Below are 16,995 nucleotides of genomic sequence, written 5' to 3'. Positions count from 1 at the left end.
TCAACTTTTAACAGATAACATTTGGTCCCACATTACAGTGTCAATAATTTAACTGTGTACCTGTCTCCTGTCAGCCTCTCTAATTCTCTTTCTCATTTTTATCTCTTTCCTTCCATGCAGTTCCTGACAAATTCTTTTTCTTATTTGCTTGGGTCTTCTACATTTTGAAAATAATGCATTTTTCAATCAGCGCAGGGTTCGTTCAATTGGTACAGTTCACTGAACAGATACAGAATTCACTAGCAGATACAACATTTACTCAAGAGATATAGAATACCTGCGATGGATTCTGTCAGACTGTTCAGCCTTCACCAATGTGCGTCTTCTCTGTCTTGCAGTCTAAGGATGAGACCTTCCCCCAGGAGCTCTGGTTAGGGGTCAGCGCTGAGGCTGTGTCCCTATACAAACGTGGAGAGCCCCGCCCCTTGGAGGTCTTCCCATATGAACAGATCCTGTCGTTCGGGGCACCACTGCCCAATGCCTACAAGATTGCCGTGGAGGGCCGAGAGCTGCTCTTCGAGACCAGCTTGGTACGTACCGCTCATCCCAGGACAAGAGTCCTTACTTAGCCGTCATATCCTGTCAATAACCTGACTGGCAAGGGCTAATTAAACAGAGAGCTGAGCCTGAAATGAAAACTGATGCGATTTTTCTCCTAGCACTCTTTTGTTCTGAATGTGTACCCTTCCGCTGTGTTTGCAGGTGGTGGACATCGCCAAGCTGATGAAGGCCTACATCAGCATGATCGTCAAGAAGCGCTACAGCGCCTCCCAATCGCTCAGCAGCCATGGCAGCCAGTGCAGCAGTCGCTGAAGCGCAAACTTAGCCTCTGTCCTCACGACGCCTGTGGAGCGGCGCACTCCCGGCCTCGTCTAAAGGCTTCCTCTGTGCTCTAGCCTGCCTCAGGTCAGCTTTGGACTTCCTGCTTCCTGTCGCAGGCTTTGTACGTCAACTGATGCCCAACCTGCAAAAAAACATAGCCACCTCTCTGCCTTTCAAATGGTGACACTGAAAGCTCTGTGTTGGAAGCGAAGCAGGGGAAATTTTGTAAGCCTTTAGTATTTCTTCTCATGCTGGAACAAGCATAATCAGGGCCCAGGAGATGAATTATAGGCTACATGTCATTGTTGCTGTGATCCACTTGCATTTACTTTTGGGGAAGCTCTGTGCTTGATGTGTTCCTTTAATCGGTTCAGTTTCCTCAGCTGACAAATGCTTATGGGTGTCAAAGTTTGAAGAGCAGCAGTGTGTGCCTCTCTTTAGAAAATGACCAATCTGATTTCAGGATCTGTCCTTTAAAAACAAACAATGCCATAGGAATTGGAAAATGTCTGCAATTCCCAGGAACTTGTGTGACAAATACAGACAGTCTGCTGGTCACTAGTTTGTTACTGAAGTGCCTTATTTTGATAAAGCCCAACCCAAATGCTGATGACTCAGCAGTATTACCTTTGACGCAAAAAAAAAAAAATGATGGTGAAAGATTGTTATCCAGCTCATTCATGAGAGTGATCAATGGTCCCCTCTCTCCAGCTAAGACGTAGCATTCTCACGGTGCTGCAGTGATTCATAGCAGTGCAGTGTGCTATTCGGGTCGCTTTGCCCATTTCTCTGGAATGCTGCAGGCAGCCTTCCACCCAAAGTCCTGGAGGTTGCCAGTATTGTGCCTTTATTGTTTGTATAATATGTACACTTGTACTTGCTCATACTTGTTTGTTTTCAAATATGATAATGTGCAATGTTTTATATTTTCAAATGGCTGTACATTTTTTACACAGAAATCTAGCCTTCTCTTTTACTGGACTGTACGGCGGCGTACTGTTTATTCTCCCTTCGATTACTTACAGAAGAACCAACAGCGACAGTATATTGTAAATGATCATGATGTTTCTTTTATCATTTTTATTAGCAACATTATACATTGAAACGTGTTCATAATAAGCCATTAAAGACATATTTATCTGAACTTTGTGTTACAGTTCTTGCTGTTAGTACTTCAAGAGAAACCACAATAGGACCAGAAAGATGAGTTCTTATCTGGCATTTGTTTGTTCCTACCACAATGGGACCTTAACTAGACCACCAAACGAAATCCCATTTGAAGCCAAAAACAAGACCAAATGTTTTTCAGAGTAAAAAATGATTTGTTTTTGTCTATAAAACCCATTAAATCAAGTTTGGAGGAGTCAGTTTTAATTCTGAGAAAAATGTGGAGCACTGGCATAGCTAGCATGGAAAGAATAGATAAAAGAACTGCTTTACTTTCAGCCGTTATATAATATCACTCAGAGATATTTTTCATCTGAAAAAATTCTCAATGTCAATTTGACAGGTGCTTTTTTCACACCAATCACTCTGTGAGAAATCTGGCAACATTTCAGCTGTAAAAAGCAGCTTGACACTACATAATATCACCATCTATTATTGGTCCTTCAGTGTCATTCAGGGGAGTTCAGAGGAGAAACACACTTTAAGGGAAAGAGCACAAATCCCACTTTTAATTCTGGTGATTGCGCTTTTGTATAAATTGAAAATTGCAACCGGCACGAGCCAATTAATTGTCTTCCCTGATTTTATGTGTCAGTATTTGTGCCATATATGTGTATATTGGGATGGCAGGTATGCCATCCGCCAACTTACAGCTTGGTGGGGCATGCCCCATAACTATACAGCACTGAGAGTTTGGTACTTTTCTGAGTTTCCTACAGCAATAACCACAATGACCACAGACTCTTGGAACATGAACTTCTGTACCTTCTGACCTCATCTAAATGTGCAGAATTCAGATACAACTTCACACATCCACACAGTAAAAACTGGGTTATTTAGCATTTTTATCCTTTTTTCCAGCCAATTTTGTCATCACAAATGGTCCAGTCCCACAATTAATAATTTTCCCCATTGGACAATCGTTGTGCCTTACAACTGCCTTTATCAGTGACAATATTCACAATATAGCATGGCCTCGCGTGCTTTATTGCTTAAATATAGTACATGTACCACCCCTAGTTTTTGTCCCCAAATGGAATGCACAAATGTAAATATCCTTGCATTACATCCAATTCCTGTACTTTCTTGAAGTGAATCTCCAGGAATACATTTATTATTATTTTTTCGTCTGGGCATTCTTGAAGCACACTCACTGGTGACAATCCTATCTGTGTCACCCTGGTTAGACGATAGAAATGCTTTGTATATGTATACACCCCCTCCCCCACCCTTTACACACACCCACTAACAATTTCCCTCCTCAAATGGAACGGCCAACTTTAAATGCATGCACTACATCCGATTGCTGCAACTTCCTGCATCAATTACTGAGGAAGAGGCAATGATGAATTATGTGCCATCCTGTGGGAATCCACATTTGGCACAGGCACAGTCGATTAGTGCTGTCAGATGCATTACTGCAATTAATATGCTTTAGCATACATACTGGGTTATGTTATGGAGGTCTAGTCTTGTGTGACTTAAATAATACAGTATATTTATATTATCAAATGTGTTAACAGTGTTAGAGGTGGCGGTGCACTCAGTTTTCAGGACCATCAGTAGTTTCACATTAAATAGTGGCTTTTTTCCTCACTACTGCCTCGATTTTGCACATATTAATGTGTCCTTAAACTACCTACGCTGGAAAGGTTCTCCCACAAAGGAACTTTTCTTACTGATGGTGATAAACATTGTTTTCCAGAATTTGACATGGTGAGAAATATATTCACTCCAGCATCCACTAAATGGCAGGGGTTGAACTGAAATCCATTCAACTACAAGATGATCTCACCATTGGCATACATTCTTAAAAAGTGAAGTTTTAAGTTTTTTTTATGTTTTTGTCCTTGAAATCTCCGTGCTTCATTTATGCATTGGAAAGATGGCAATCAATGAGGAATGGCAGCCATTTTTTGGATTTCTTCCCTCTCTTTTAAAGCTGAATGGTAGCCAGGGTACTGCCAGGGAGAATGATGTTTTTGAATGAAAAAATCCGGACAGTTAAATAACTGAGGGGAAGCTTTCTGTACAGTTCCCTCCACATGACTGCTGTTGCTCTAATTTAGGCTTCTGTACCCCCTGAATCACTTACCTTCCCTCTCACAGCAATATGGCCAAACTGTCCTTCTGTTATTGATAGGACCTCTGAGTACATGAATCAAACGTGAGCTCTGCTAACAGAGCAGCAAGTTAATGTCTGTGTGAAAAATACTGCTAACCGCCATATTTTACTTTTATATGGTGGACAGTTTTCATCACCTGGTTTCAGAGCTCATTGGGCTGTCAGGTCTGTTCAGATCAGCTGGTGAGACGAGCTGAATTTCCAGCTTGGTGATTCTTTGAAGCTGTCCTCTGAAGGATAAATCTTTTTCTTCATCTTTTTTTCTCCACAGCCTTCTTGAAGCACACTCAACCCCTTGGTGATAATCCTACCCATGTAACACTCTTTTTTTTCTTCCAAGACAGGTAGAAATGTTTTTTAGTCTTTATTTTTTACAATGAATGTACAGAAAACAGAATCCTCTCAAGGGCTGTTTTCTGTACAGTTTACAGTTCATATAGCTGAGATCGGCTTTCGTTCAGTTGCCATTCTTGGACAAAGAAATGGAAAATGGTTTCATGTGCACACATGTCAAGCTGTTGCCATGCTTGGAAGTCCTCAGGTTTCAACATATATTCAGAATACTGCAGAAGATGCCATCAAATTATGTACATTTGAAGAGTGTTGACTCAGAAAAGCCCATTTCCTATTCCTTTATCTCAAGTGAGAGTGTATCGGGCCCATTTCAGCCTTACTTAATTACTGAAATTAAGAAACCTTTATCTGGAAATGCAAGTGCCTAAACCTTACCGCGTTCTGTTTGTAGTTCCAGATGAATCATTTAATCTAAATTAACACTGCAGTGCCATTGCTACTTGTACATGCAAGGACACATTATACATTTTCAGCAGTGAAATACAAAATTGTAATTAGTGTTTTCCAGTGCATGTGTCTGCAACGCTTTTGTCAATGAAAGGTGATGGAATGGTTTTTAATTATTTTTTCAATGAAAAAATCATATTGCTACAAAGGGTGTCAGAAGGAATTTTCATGCGTGAATGATGAAAAACATGATCTCAATGAAAAATAAGTAAAATCAGAGGAGTGACTGTTTTATATGCACGTTGTCCAAAAGGTTACTACATACACAACTGTGTTGCTTGCTTACCTATTATGTATGACTTTTTAAATTAGGAAACAGGTTGTGAGTATGTGCTAATCATATTTCCAGTGTAAAGATGAGAAATTATTAAATTGTATTACTGTTATTTTGTATTTTATATGTATTGATTAAAATGAATGCCAAGTTTTAAAATGGCTACTTTAAATAGTGCCTCCGTTTTTCAACCAAAGTGTTATATTGATCAACACAGAAATCATATGACCTGTTTACTTAATGCCTGTTTTTTAGTCATGTTTAGTGAACAAATAGCAAGATTAGATATTTTCTAACAATATCAGTACTGACTCAGAAGGCAACAACATCAGAAAAAACTATATAGTGTGTATACCATAATGGTACTGAGCTGTTTTACGAAGTGTGTAGTTTTAATTAGAAGGGCACTGATTCTGTAATATATACAGGTGGAGGAATGTAGAATATTGTTCATGTGATAATTAGGGATAATTAAGTTTACCACTAAGGTAAATAGCTTGTGGAAGAATTACACTTTCATTTTAAACATTTCTCATTCATGTCTGTGACCACTAAAGACCACTAAACACATAAGAAATGCTCATTCTCACTTAAATTCTACGAAAAATCAAGAACAAAATGAAGCAGGTAGATTGGATTTGTCCCAAGTTGCTTACTAACTCTACCACACCCCCAGTAATAGTCTTAAAACCTTTTTAATGTACATTTAAACAAAAACTACTTCAGTCATATGTATTTCTGACTTTTTAATGTGACTCAATGGCTAAAGGAAGAGAAGTAGATTGAATTGACGAATTGAGTTCCAGTTTAATTCATGGTCTGTGTAGGTCCAAAACAAGACTTCTGTACCTTGCTGGAATAACGTCTAGCTCTTTCCTCCTAATGTATTGGAGTCAGTGTGTTATAGTTCCTTATTCTCTGGTGTTGAGGGAAATATAGAGGGGCTTACAGATCACTGCCAGAAACACGCTGTACCTCTGTTGTCCTTATACTAATGACATTCATTATATTTTGTTGTCAAAAAGAGACTTACATTCAGCGGCAATACAAAAAGAGCATCGTACTTCAGTAGAAAATCATATTCCTACGGATCCCCTTCATACGCTGTCCTGTCCAGAGATGCCATCCGAAATGCTACATAACCACCACGTTACAGTGGCACCAGAGATGGCGCAGGGCCTTGGCCGTGCTTCCCGGGCCTGCACTACCAGTCTCACAGTGGGGGCTGATGGGAGTCCTTTCACAGTGGGCGTGGCCTACACAGAGGTGACCCGGATGACCACCTCACCCGACCTGCTGCGCTCGCCGGGGTCCTGGCGGGTGGCCAGCTGGGCGCAGAGGCACAGGAGGGCGCAGCCTCTCTGGCAGCAGGAGGACGGTGCACCCAGCTGGGTGGGGCTCAGGGTGGTGCCGGGCCTCAGGGTGGCCAGGGGCAGCCAGAGCGTCCGGCCAGCCGCCGATTCCCCGCCGCTGCTGCTCTCCTCCACGTCGGCCGCCTTGTCGTAGTTCTGCACATCCCAGTGCAGGTTGACCGCCCGCCAGCGCTTGAAGACATTGTGCACTGCCGCTCCCTCATGGCCAATCAAACCTGAAATGACACAGGGCTTCAGTTCCTCTAGAACAGGGGCAGAGCACATTTCTCCTTTCACAAATCAGGGGCATGGCTGGATCTAAGATGTTGACTAATCCTCTATGTTTTGCTGCTTACTGTATGTTAGCAGATAATAAAGGAATTAAAGCAAGCTAATCATGTCTCAAGATGCACTACTTTCAGCATGGTTCACCAGAAATGTTCATGTACTGTACAGTAAGTTGAAGCTTAAGTTCAAGATAAAGTGTGAACTGACACAGTGACATACAGTGACATGTTCTACGTTAAGGCAAAGCGACTCTGAGCTTTGACTGAATCACCATCAGTGCAGATAAAGCTCAGGGATATCAACACACTTATCTGTTATGTTCACATGCTTTTTCTACTGTTGTTTTTAAGAGAATATCAGCAGTGGAAACATGTAATAGGTCCATGTAAATAAGGATCATTTATCTTCAGCTGATACTTTAGTGAACTGATTTTATTGTGAAGGAATAACAAGTGTAATATGTGTGCCTGTCACAAATTCTCAATTATAAGTTATAATCGACATTATGTGTCATTCAAATTAGTCTAGTCTTTTAATCTTAAGTCTCTTACCTCCAAACAAAATTTTTCATGTAACCAAATTTCTTTCTGCTATAATTAAAGTTAATTAAAGTGATACACACAATGCTGCAGCAAAATGCATTTACAATAAAGAAAAAAGGATGAGCTGCGGATTATTTTAAATGGACACGTTAATTAACACAAGTGACTAACACATTTTGCAACACAGCCAACCCAGGCTGTCCCCTATTTTAAGCTCTCAAGCATCTGCCAGCTACAGTAGCTTGCGTTTGGAATCTCACCGATGCACACCAGGTCCATGAAGCCATACATGCCGTAGCAGATCTGAAAGAGGGTGTCCCTGCGCTGCCACACGGCATTGGGACTGAAGGCGGACCACAGCAGCCAGGTGACACTGGCCACCAGGAAGAGGGAGCCCAGGAACACAGCGATGATCTGCACCTTCTCCACTAACGTGATAGTGATAGCCTGCCACTGGAGGGGAACAGAGAGAGAGGAACCCTGTAAATGTGCAGCTGTACTGACACCGCTCTCCAGTCCACCAACACAGTACTATCTGAGACGACCTTGAGATAAGCTTCACCCACCTTGGAATACAGTGAGATAAGTGGGACCAGTGACAACAGTACATATCGCATATTAGACATATTAAAAAATATTTTTATTGTTATTTGCATGTTTTTATTTGTGTGTTGCATATTTTATGTTGACCCAAGAGTACATTTAATGCTCAGGTAATAAAATGTATTAAGTTCTGAAGTACTGAAGAGAGGTAAACTTCACCCAACCTATACTAAAACAATAGTGATATAAATTGATTACTATACAGTTAACACTGAGATAAGCACTACGAACATAGGACTAGCTTGAGACAACACCGAACACTGCAAAGTAAATGAAGAAATATCTGTAGCTAATATGCTAGCCTGTGTTTAATGGCTAAATTTCCATTTCAAATACCATTTCATTATGAACACACAGGCCCAAGTTGGAAAATTGAAATGTCATTGTTACAGCACTAGAGGAAGAACAGGAGTATAAAACTTTCAAGTACATATTACATTACATTTAGCAGATGTAGGCTTGAGTTGTTTCTGGCAGGGGAAAACTGCAGAGTATCTTTGACTAAGGTTCCACTGGACAACATTGAGACCATACTGCGATAAGCCCCGCCTGCCATAAGGTACTCTAATACAATGACAGGAGCTTCATGTACCAAAGAAAAACCAGACAATATTGAGAATATCCTCTTAGAAAGAAGCCCAAGAGAGAACTGTGACAACACACAGATCAGCAACCAACTGAGCAATCTAACACTAAGATTAGTTTTGCACACAGAGATTATCTCTGTGTGCACTGGATCGCACCAAGAGAACAGTGTGATTGGCCCCATTCAAGAGTCTGAAAACCAAACTAAGCCCACAGTGAGAACATCACTAGCCTGCTCCATTACTGGACTGAACACTGAGCAGCAAAACATTAAGGTGTAATGCGGAGAAAACCGTCAGCAATGCAGAGACACTGGGATCAGTTCCCTCCATTACATACTACATAGCACAGTGAGATATGCCCAGGTCAAACCCAGGCTGAAATGACACGGTTCAATTCTGTCCAAGATCTAGACGGAGACGGTAATGAAATACCTGAACACTGAATAGCACTGCACTCATATTTATTCATACTGAGGGGTAGGAGCAAATATCAGATTATTCACACTGAGATAAAGTGAGAGACAGAATGGTGAGAACATGTATTTACACTGAGCTCAACTCAAACATGGGTGATCAAAAAGTGTGATCAAACCAGTTCATCTCTATGCATACTTTAATTCCCCATCACTGAGAATAACTGAATATAAATTAGACATCCAAGACTTTCAGTTCTGATCTCCATCTGCCTCATATTCACCCCCATCCATACTCACACATGAGCGCACATGCACATCCACCTCACCAACCAAACATGCACAGACACAAATGCACAACCACCCAAACACATGCATGTATACACAAACACACACACACACAACCACCCCACACACACACGCACACACATACACACAAACAAACACACACAACCACCCATGCACACACACACACACATACACACACCCACACAAATACACCCCCCTCCACACACACACACACAATTCACTGTGCTCAGTAGGCTTCTGCTTGTTTCTACACCCCTGAAATGCATGTATGGGGAGAGACTGGATTTGGCACCTTATCAGAGAACCGGGTCCCATATGGACACCCACTCAGTTTCCTTCTCAGTAAGCAACAAAATATTGCTGCCACATCATTCTCAACGCTTTAAACCCTGGAGAAGCATTGAGGGCCCCTCATTTAAAATACTGCCAAATTACTACAAAAAGAGGAGAAGGAGAAAGAGAAGAACCTTAAGAAAGCCAATAATCAAAACAAACAATTAAAAATTGGTTAAAACCAAATTTAAAACATTAGTAAAAACCATTACTGCAAAAAATCTTAGAAGTAGAAAATCCAGGAATATTATGTAAAACAACAGTCCAAAAGCAATTAAAACAGTTAGAACATAAATTGAAATAGTTACAATCAAAACCAATAAAAGCCAACATTAGCTGCTGAAATAGTCTCAAAGGCAGTAAATGACTCCAAGTATGAGGGGCATTAAAGCAAAAAGCAATCTGTCGTAGGTCAAGACATTGTCTTGGCGACCAGGAGTACAAGGCAGTCTCGTGAACATGTGTGATAACTGCCAGGGTTCCAATTCAAAAGTGAAGATAAACAAAATGGTAGCCTGCCCAGCAGGGCTTTATAGATTAAAGTGGCAGTGCTGAGCATGTCTCACAGACTGAGAGGGCCAGCCAGTCTTTTCATAAAGAAGAAAGTGATGTATGTCATATTTGTTTCCTGTAATGAATCTTAGTGCAGAATGGTATATGGCATCTCTATTTAAATGCAGAGAAAGGATAACTCAATTTCATGCAAAACTTGAGAATGTGTTCAGAATGAGTTGAAGATTAACAAGGTGTTACTGAAGAGCAAGGAAATAATGCTGCAACTCTATGGGTTCAGCACAACAATGTAGAGCAGTATTGTCAGCATATAAATTATCTTTGCAAGAAGTCAGACACAATAACATAGACAGTAAACAAGACAGGCCCCAAGACCAATCCTTGGGGTACACTTTAATGACATCTGCCAGAGAAGTAATTTTGGAACCATAAGGCTGCAATCATACCAGATATGTTTTAACAATTATGGGTTCCTTTTTCCAAATTATTTTCAATGAGTTTGAAGCATTTCCTATGCTGCTTTTGCACCCCAGGAACCTTGCATTTGTCCACTCTGGGTTCCTCACAGTTTTAAAGTGCATGTGGAGCTGAAAATGATCCTATTTTTATGCACTTTGAGAAAAAGTGCCCTATGTCACTGTCTTGATTTTCTCTTTTGTCCAATCGCATGAAAATGAAAAGAGGCAGGCCTTTATTCTGCTGTTAACTTCTGCTGTAAATAAATAAGATGGAAGAGCTGTTATAGTTTCTGCCTACTCAAAGCTACAATTTCACAAATCATTACTAACATGACAAAAATAAGGCGTCCAAGGCAAGGCAACAAATAAGTGCCATGTGGATGTAGGTGGCAAGTTATTTTCGGATGAAATTAGTTAGCTAATACCATTAAATACCTAACCTAAGTGACTGACAGGATCAGGGTGCAGTTGCCTAGCAACAGCAAAAAAGATGCCACCAGCGCCTTTTTCAGAGAAGGCTCCAGGTAGTGAATCTCACGTTTTCAAGCTGATAAAACCTGTGATCACAGCCAAAGCAAGAATTAGCACCTAAGCCAATGTGAAATAATTTATTTATCAGCAAAGAATGATCCACGATAAGGCTTTGGATAATGCTTATAATAGTGCTATGCCCAGCCCTAAAGCCAAATAGAAAAGAGATCAGAATGGAGAATCTAGAAAAAATGATCATTGACCAGTAAATCATTTAATCATTTTTGTCAAATGCAAGCAATACATCAAGTACTGCATTAGAGCCAATGCAATGTAGCTTGATCCTGCTGTAAACATTCATTTATATGTTTTTACTTAAATAAGCAGTGTCATGCATATGGACAATGTCCTATAGTATGGCTCAAGCTAAAGCTATTATGTGACATCAAGTCTAATCCAATGAATCAAACAATACGCTACAATTAAATTTACTCCCTAATTCGGGTTAGGTCATTACAAGAACACTGACGTTCTTTTATAAAGACAGGATCAGATTAAATGCAATTCAGACAAAACAATGGGATAAGGGCCTGCTTAATTTCACAGTGATATTACAACAACCTGACATGATGACCTTGCCAACTGAGAAAGAAATAAGAAATTCTGCACAATTATACTGTTAAAGGCATACTATGCAGGATTTTTACATTGAAAATATTATGAAATTACCATGCTCTTAGAACCTTTAGCTATTGTCAGTTAAACTGTTTTTTCTTTTGTTATTAAGGCTCCATTGAAAAAGAGACCCAAGTGTCTCAATGTGATTTCCCTGTATAAATGAAGGTTCAAACAAGAAAGGTATGATGGGTACTCCAGGTGTGATGGTCAGACAAGTATGATGGGTAAGAGAGGAATTATGGTTAATACTGATGTGATGGTAAGACAAGTATGGGTAAGAAGGGCATAACAGGAGGATGAGTGAGGAGGGTGTGGCTGTAAGTTGTGTGTGACGTTACCTTCCATGGCCTCTTCATCTTGATGGCAATGACATGGAAGCGGTAGCAGCAAAGCTCACAGGTCCAGGAGCCCCTCTCACTGATCCATTTCAGCAGGCACTGCTGGTGGGTGTAGCGCACTGAGCCGTCGCACCTGCAGGGGTTCAGCAGGTCCCCCTAGGGACAGGAGACAGCTGATCAGAGTTCATTCATGATTTTTCAGCTGAATTAGACAAGGACCAAGTCCAAATCGTATATAGCTATTTGTGAAAGTCTGCATTGCTTGAACAGAAACGCCACTAGAGAGACCATTATCTCAGACCATATTCAAAATGTGCAATACACACAACATGAGAATATGACCATGGACAAACCAAATAAACAGTCAAAGGATATTGAGAGAATCTTTTCACAGAATACATTGAACTTCATGAGTGATTAGCAGTAAGCCTTCTTTTAAGGTCAGCAGCCTTACAAATATTGTCATTCATATTCATATAGGCCTAATACAGCATGTGGATGTATATAAACAGCCATTGCCTATTAGATAATTAATGGGAAACCTTAGACAAATTAGACATGTCCCATCACAATGATGAAAGGCTTTCCATCTAGAAGCTATACATAGAGGTTACAGGCTATAAAGAGGAGCTTCTCAGAATAGCTAAGAATCTGTTTAGTGTGGCTGGTCTGCCATCCAGAGACAATGCTAATAAGATGGAACGCCAGAGCGGAAACCCAAGGATACATGACCTCATGAAACATGTTTTCATGCATTTAAATCTCAGAAAATTATATGATTGTTTCCTGGTCCTGCTCCTTTGAGGCTAACTCATCAGCATTTTAATGATAAAATATGAATGAATCTAGAACATAATCCATCATGATTCCATATCTGTTTGCAGGTTATTTTCCCATTTATGTCACTGACAACAATTAATGATCTACCATTTCATGAGATCAAGTCTACGTGTCTTGTTATTACCATATTAAACATATTGGCCAGTGACCTCATTTTTCATTGTCACATTGGCCTTGTATTAGATATTCATTCATTTCAGTATCTGAAAAAAACACAGCTTATTAGGAAACATCTGAAATAACTTGACCCTTCAGATACCAATAAAATTTAAGAACGCAAAAAATTTTTAAGCTGACTGCTATGAATATAGGTCAAAATAGATGTTTATTTTACCATTGCCAGTAATCTACATTAATTCTACTGATCTAACATATTAACATATTTCTGTACTTTCATATTAAAGAATTTCACCCAGGCCTGTTCTAAACCTACATTCTCCATTATTATAGGTATAGTGGCAGTATATTACCAAGTCAGGGAAAGCGCTGATACACTTCCCATTGTCATTTGTCCATTGCTACTGCCTGGTCACTCCGTAAACAAATCTTGGTAACAGGTCAGTAAGCCACCTTGAAACTACTCAAAAGAAAATGTCAAAGAGAATAGAACATCCATGACTATTCAGATATTCCCAATCAGGGAAAATTACACACTATACTTGTTGGAATTCAGACTAAGCATCTTGCTCAATAGTACAACAGCAGGGCCCCACCCATAATTAAAACCAGCACACGACTGGATATCCCTCACCTCGAGGTCCCAATGCTGCCCTGGGTCTTTGGGAGTCTGTCTACATCATTTCCACCCTTGGGAAAATAAAACTTTTCTTCCTTTTCAAGCCCGTGCTGGAAACTCTCCCGCATAATATAACAGAACAAAGGAAATGTATCAGATTCCAACTGGGCCTTAGTAAATGCCTAGGAACATAGAGGCCAGTGGCATAGATTTAGCAAACCTGCATTAGCAGCAGGAAACGGAAGCGCCCAAACAGGAGTTGATGGAACGGCGGGCTCGCTAATGACCTAACATCCATTATTGTCTCCAGACCACTCGGAGACTGCAAGCGCATTTCGTCATCAATGGCACCTCTTTGAGACATTCTCAGACGCCCATGCAACACTCTTCCCCCACAGCATGAGCATTTTGTTGACATCGCCAGTCTTGGGTGCAATCCCCGTTTGTATGCAAAACATGTCACTGCAGAAAAGCCAACGTACTGCTCTTAGAAACGGAGTTGCCGTGCGGTATGACAGTGCAATTAGTAACCTGCAGCCTTATTTTTTCACTGCAGTAGTATCTGGTGAGTGTGTTTGTGTGTGCGTGTGTAAAACTTGACCTCCACATAAAAGATGTGATACAGGCCTAGAGGAGTGATCATAGCAAGCCATCCAATTCTTTGCATTAGCTCTCCGTGAGCTACCGTTTTAACTTTTCATCACACTCTTTCCGTGATTGAAATGAGCTTTCTCTTAGAGGAGAAATACCAAGATCATCAAATGAAACAGCTCAATGAATTAGGGGAGTTCAAAAGCCATTATTAAATTGGCATATCAGTGAGCAATGTTAAAACTATTTTTTTCTTATCTCACAAGGCAATTTGCCTCAGACTGGGTGCATGTTGATTGCCAATCTCAAACTTTGAACTGCCTTGAAGTCAGCCCAATTTCCTTCTTTTTTTGTTTGTTTGTTTGTTTTGTTTTTTGCACTCGGCACACTTCCTTGATGATTAAAATTGGCTTTGCATGCTGAAAATGTAGTAAGGTAACTAACTTGCCCAGCTGACCGACTTGCATTTCATAGAGTCTGGCCAATCTATGTAATGTAGGCTATTCTTTTCGAGTAGTTTCACTTGCTGGAGCTGAACCCACATGGCATAAGATCATAGCTTGTTAACATTGCAGATGGCCGATGGATAACTGAGAAAACCGTGTACAGGTTTAGTTTGCAAAGTTCAATGTTTAAGTTATAGAGAGGCTCTGTTCGGAGATTAGGCAAGTTATCGAACATTCTGAAGCATTTTGCCAGATGCTTTAGCTAACTTTCAACTTACAGCTAACTACCCAGTATGTACCGTAATATTAATAATTAGTTAATATTGTGGGACATTGTATTTACATTTATCAAACGTTTATGATCTTTACAGGTTACGCTTTACATATATTCAATTTTTTTAAATTCTAAAAACCGGTAAAATAGCAGAACCCAGCGGCATGGGAATTGAACGCCTAATCTTTGACTTAAAGCAATGTTCCCTAACCATTACACTACATAACAGCCAATTAAGATGATGTCAGTTTACAGGTCAGGCATTAAGAAAAACATGTGCAGTCTGCTAGTTAGCCAACAGCTGTCAAGTTAGCTAACATTAGCTCGCGAACATTAAAGGCGATTAAGAATGATTTCGCCCAAACTTAAGCTGGTGACCTAGCTAGGTAATTAGCTAACGAACTAAATAAACTGTAATTTTATATTTAGATATCTGACAAAGTGAATTACTGTATCTGAACAAGCTAACGTTAAATGCTAGTTTTCAGGCAACCAAGTAGCATAACGTTGTGCTGTTGTCCTGTCACTGCAGATTGCAGCCGAGTTTGCAAATTGTCGTGCGCTGTCTAAGGTTCTGAAACACACTGAGCACCAAACGCAAGGTGATGTAAGCACGGAAGTCCGGGCAAGCTGTCACAAATTTAAGGGGACATGGAAAACAGCACGCTAGCTACCTGTTCGGCTCCCTGGAAACAAATCCGACAGCTCGGAGTGGGGCTGCAGTTATCGCTACTGCAGTCGGAGTGTAACGTTTCCGTTTTCCCCGAACTCTCTCCAAGCTTCTCAGCACTGGACGAACAGTACGTTTCACAACTTGTGTCTGCATTGTATCCGCTGTGCCCTTCTCTTGGGTTTACATCCAGAGACTCTCTTTCTGCATTTCCTTCGTCCCCTTGTGTCCTGCCGCTGTGATGATGTCCTTCCAAATCGCTTGGTTGGTGGTCCACGCTGGTATGAATTGCTGTAGCGCCTCCCCGTGGCTCGCCCTCTGTACCCCTGCAAACCGGACCCGCCTCTCCCTCTACGTTCATTTCAAATAAACGAACGATGAGAACGAAATAAAATACGCGAGAGTAAAAATCTGAACCCACAACGACCAAACCCAAGGAATATTTCGAAATGTACGCCGAAAATATTAAAATCCAAATTACGCGATGCGCCTCACGGCAACAAATGACGTTAAAGCAGTTTGGCAAAGTTAGAGAGAAAACCGACTCTCCCATGTGTGGCCGGTCTTGTGGTTTAACGGCTGCTCTTCTGTCAGGTTCATATCCAAACAGACCGTGAGCAATGGAGGGCTTGCAGGAAAACCGACACCATTTGGAACGAGAGTCTCTTCACCTGGGTCGCGTTACCAAGGAAACAGAGAATTTAATAAACGCAGGATAAACTTTCCAGGCATAAGCACGCGAGTCTGTCACACGCGAAAATGCGCAGAGCCTTGTCTGCACTGCTGCCACAAGCGAGCCCGCTAAATGATAAGGGAATGACAGCAGATTGAGCCGGTTTGATCTCATACTGGGCTTGCCATAGGTACAGTCTGCAGAAGCTATCCATGCGTGTCGGGGAGGAAAATGAATGTGATAATACGTGGCTGCCGAGACGCTCCTTTTCCTCGCCTTTTGCTTCCTGCTGGTTTCAAAGGTCTCGCACTGACCCAGTGACACGAGAGAGCTGCTCGGTGAGTATGACAGTGCATGTTCATATTGGCCAGAAAGGTTTTTTTTTATCGTTGTAAAGCAATTTAAGGTCTCTATCGTGACACCGTAAAGCATTTCTATACAAATTGTATAGCATTTTATTAACTAATACTAATTTGTGTACGTTGGTTGTAGCTAGCAGCAGCATACGTTAAATTATCGATCGTGAATTTGAATATATTGTATATAGAAACAAAAATCGCATTAAATGCATTGTTTAGAAAGCAAAAAATGAACACAGGGTCGAATTGGCAGTAATTAACTGATTCGTTTGAAATTAGTTAACATGATGTTTGTTAGTGTTCTCGGTAATATAAATACTGTATTTTTCAGT

General features: G+C 40.7%; 2 protein-coding genes across 3 annotated transcripts in view; one reads left to right on the top strand and one right to left on the bottom strand.

Moving 5' to 3' along the window:
- myo10 (myosin X) overlaps window positions 1-1,966 on the top strand; it is a 116,556-nt gene extending 114,590 nt beyond the window's left edge. Inside the window, exons 40-41 of the mRNA XM_035428941.1 lie at window positions 339-530; window positions 703-1,966. Of these exons, the coding sequence (XP_035284832.1) occupies window positions 339-530; window positions 703-813 (303 nt within the window). The 3' untranslated portion in view covers window positions 814-1,966. The remainder of the gene's footprint in view (window positions 1-338; window positions 531-702) is intronic.
- A 2,499-nt stretch (window positions 1,967-4,465) lies between these two features.
- Window positions 4,466-16,613, bottom strand: march11 (membrane-associated ring finger (C3HC4) 11). Of its 2 annotated transcripts, none has more exons than XM_035428947.1 (4): window positions 15,636-16,613; window positions 12,075-12,230; window positions 7,632-7,824; window positions 4,466-6,777 (listed from the first exon to the last, which is right to left on the bottom strand). In XM_035428947.1, exons 1-4 carry the CDS (start codon window positions 16,182-16,184, stop codon window positions 6,446-6,448), a joined length of 1,230 nt encoding a protein of 409 aa, XP_035284838.1. In that variant the 5' UTR covers window positions 16,185-16,613; the 3' UTR covers window positions 4,466-6,445. The 2 variants fall into 2 exon arrangements, with proteins under 2 accessions (XP_035284838.1, XP_035284839.1); XM_035428948.1 differs by lacking the exon at window positions 15,636-16,613 and adding an exon at window positions 13,666-14,566.
- Between the last annotated feature and the right edge of the window lie 382 nt (window positions 16,614-16,995).

This window comes from Anguilla anguilla, chromosome 8, assembly GCF_013347855.1.
Source record: "Anguilla anguilla isolate fAngAng1 chromosome 8, fAngAng1.pri, whole genome shotgun sequence".
Taxonomy (NCBI): domain Eukaryota; kingdom Metazoa; phylum Chordata; class Actinopteri; order Anguilliformes; family Anguillidae; genus Anguilla; species Anguilla anguilla.
This window is presented reverse-complemented; position numbering and strand designations above follow the sequence as displayed.

Bases quoted from the DNA above. Each gene is read 5' to 3' on its own strand.
- march11 (XM_035428947.1), bottom strand. From the start codon at position 16,184: ATGGGAGAGTCGGTTTTCTCTCTAACTTTGCCAAACTGCTTTAACGTC. The intron at 12,231-15,635 runs GTAGCTAGCGTG...TCCTGTCCCTAG, and splicing joins GTTTCCAGGGAGCCGAACAG to GGGGACCTGCTGAACCCCTG. The intron at 6,778-7,631 runs GTGAGATTCCAA...GTGTCATTTCAG, and splicing joins CATGGACCTGGTGTGCATCG to GTTTGATTGGCCATGAGGGA.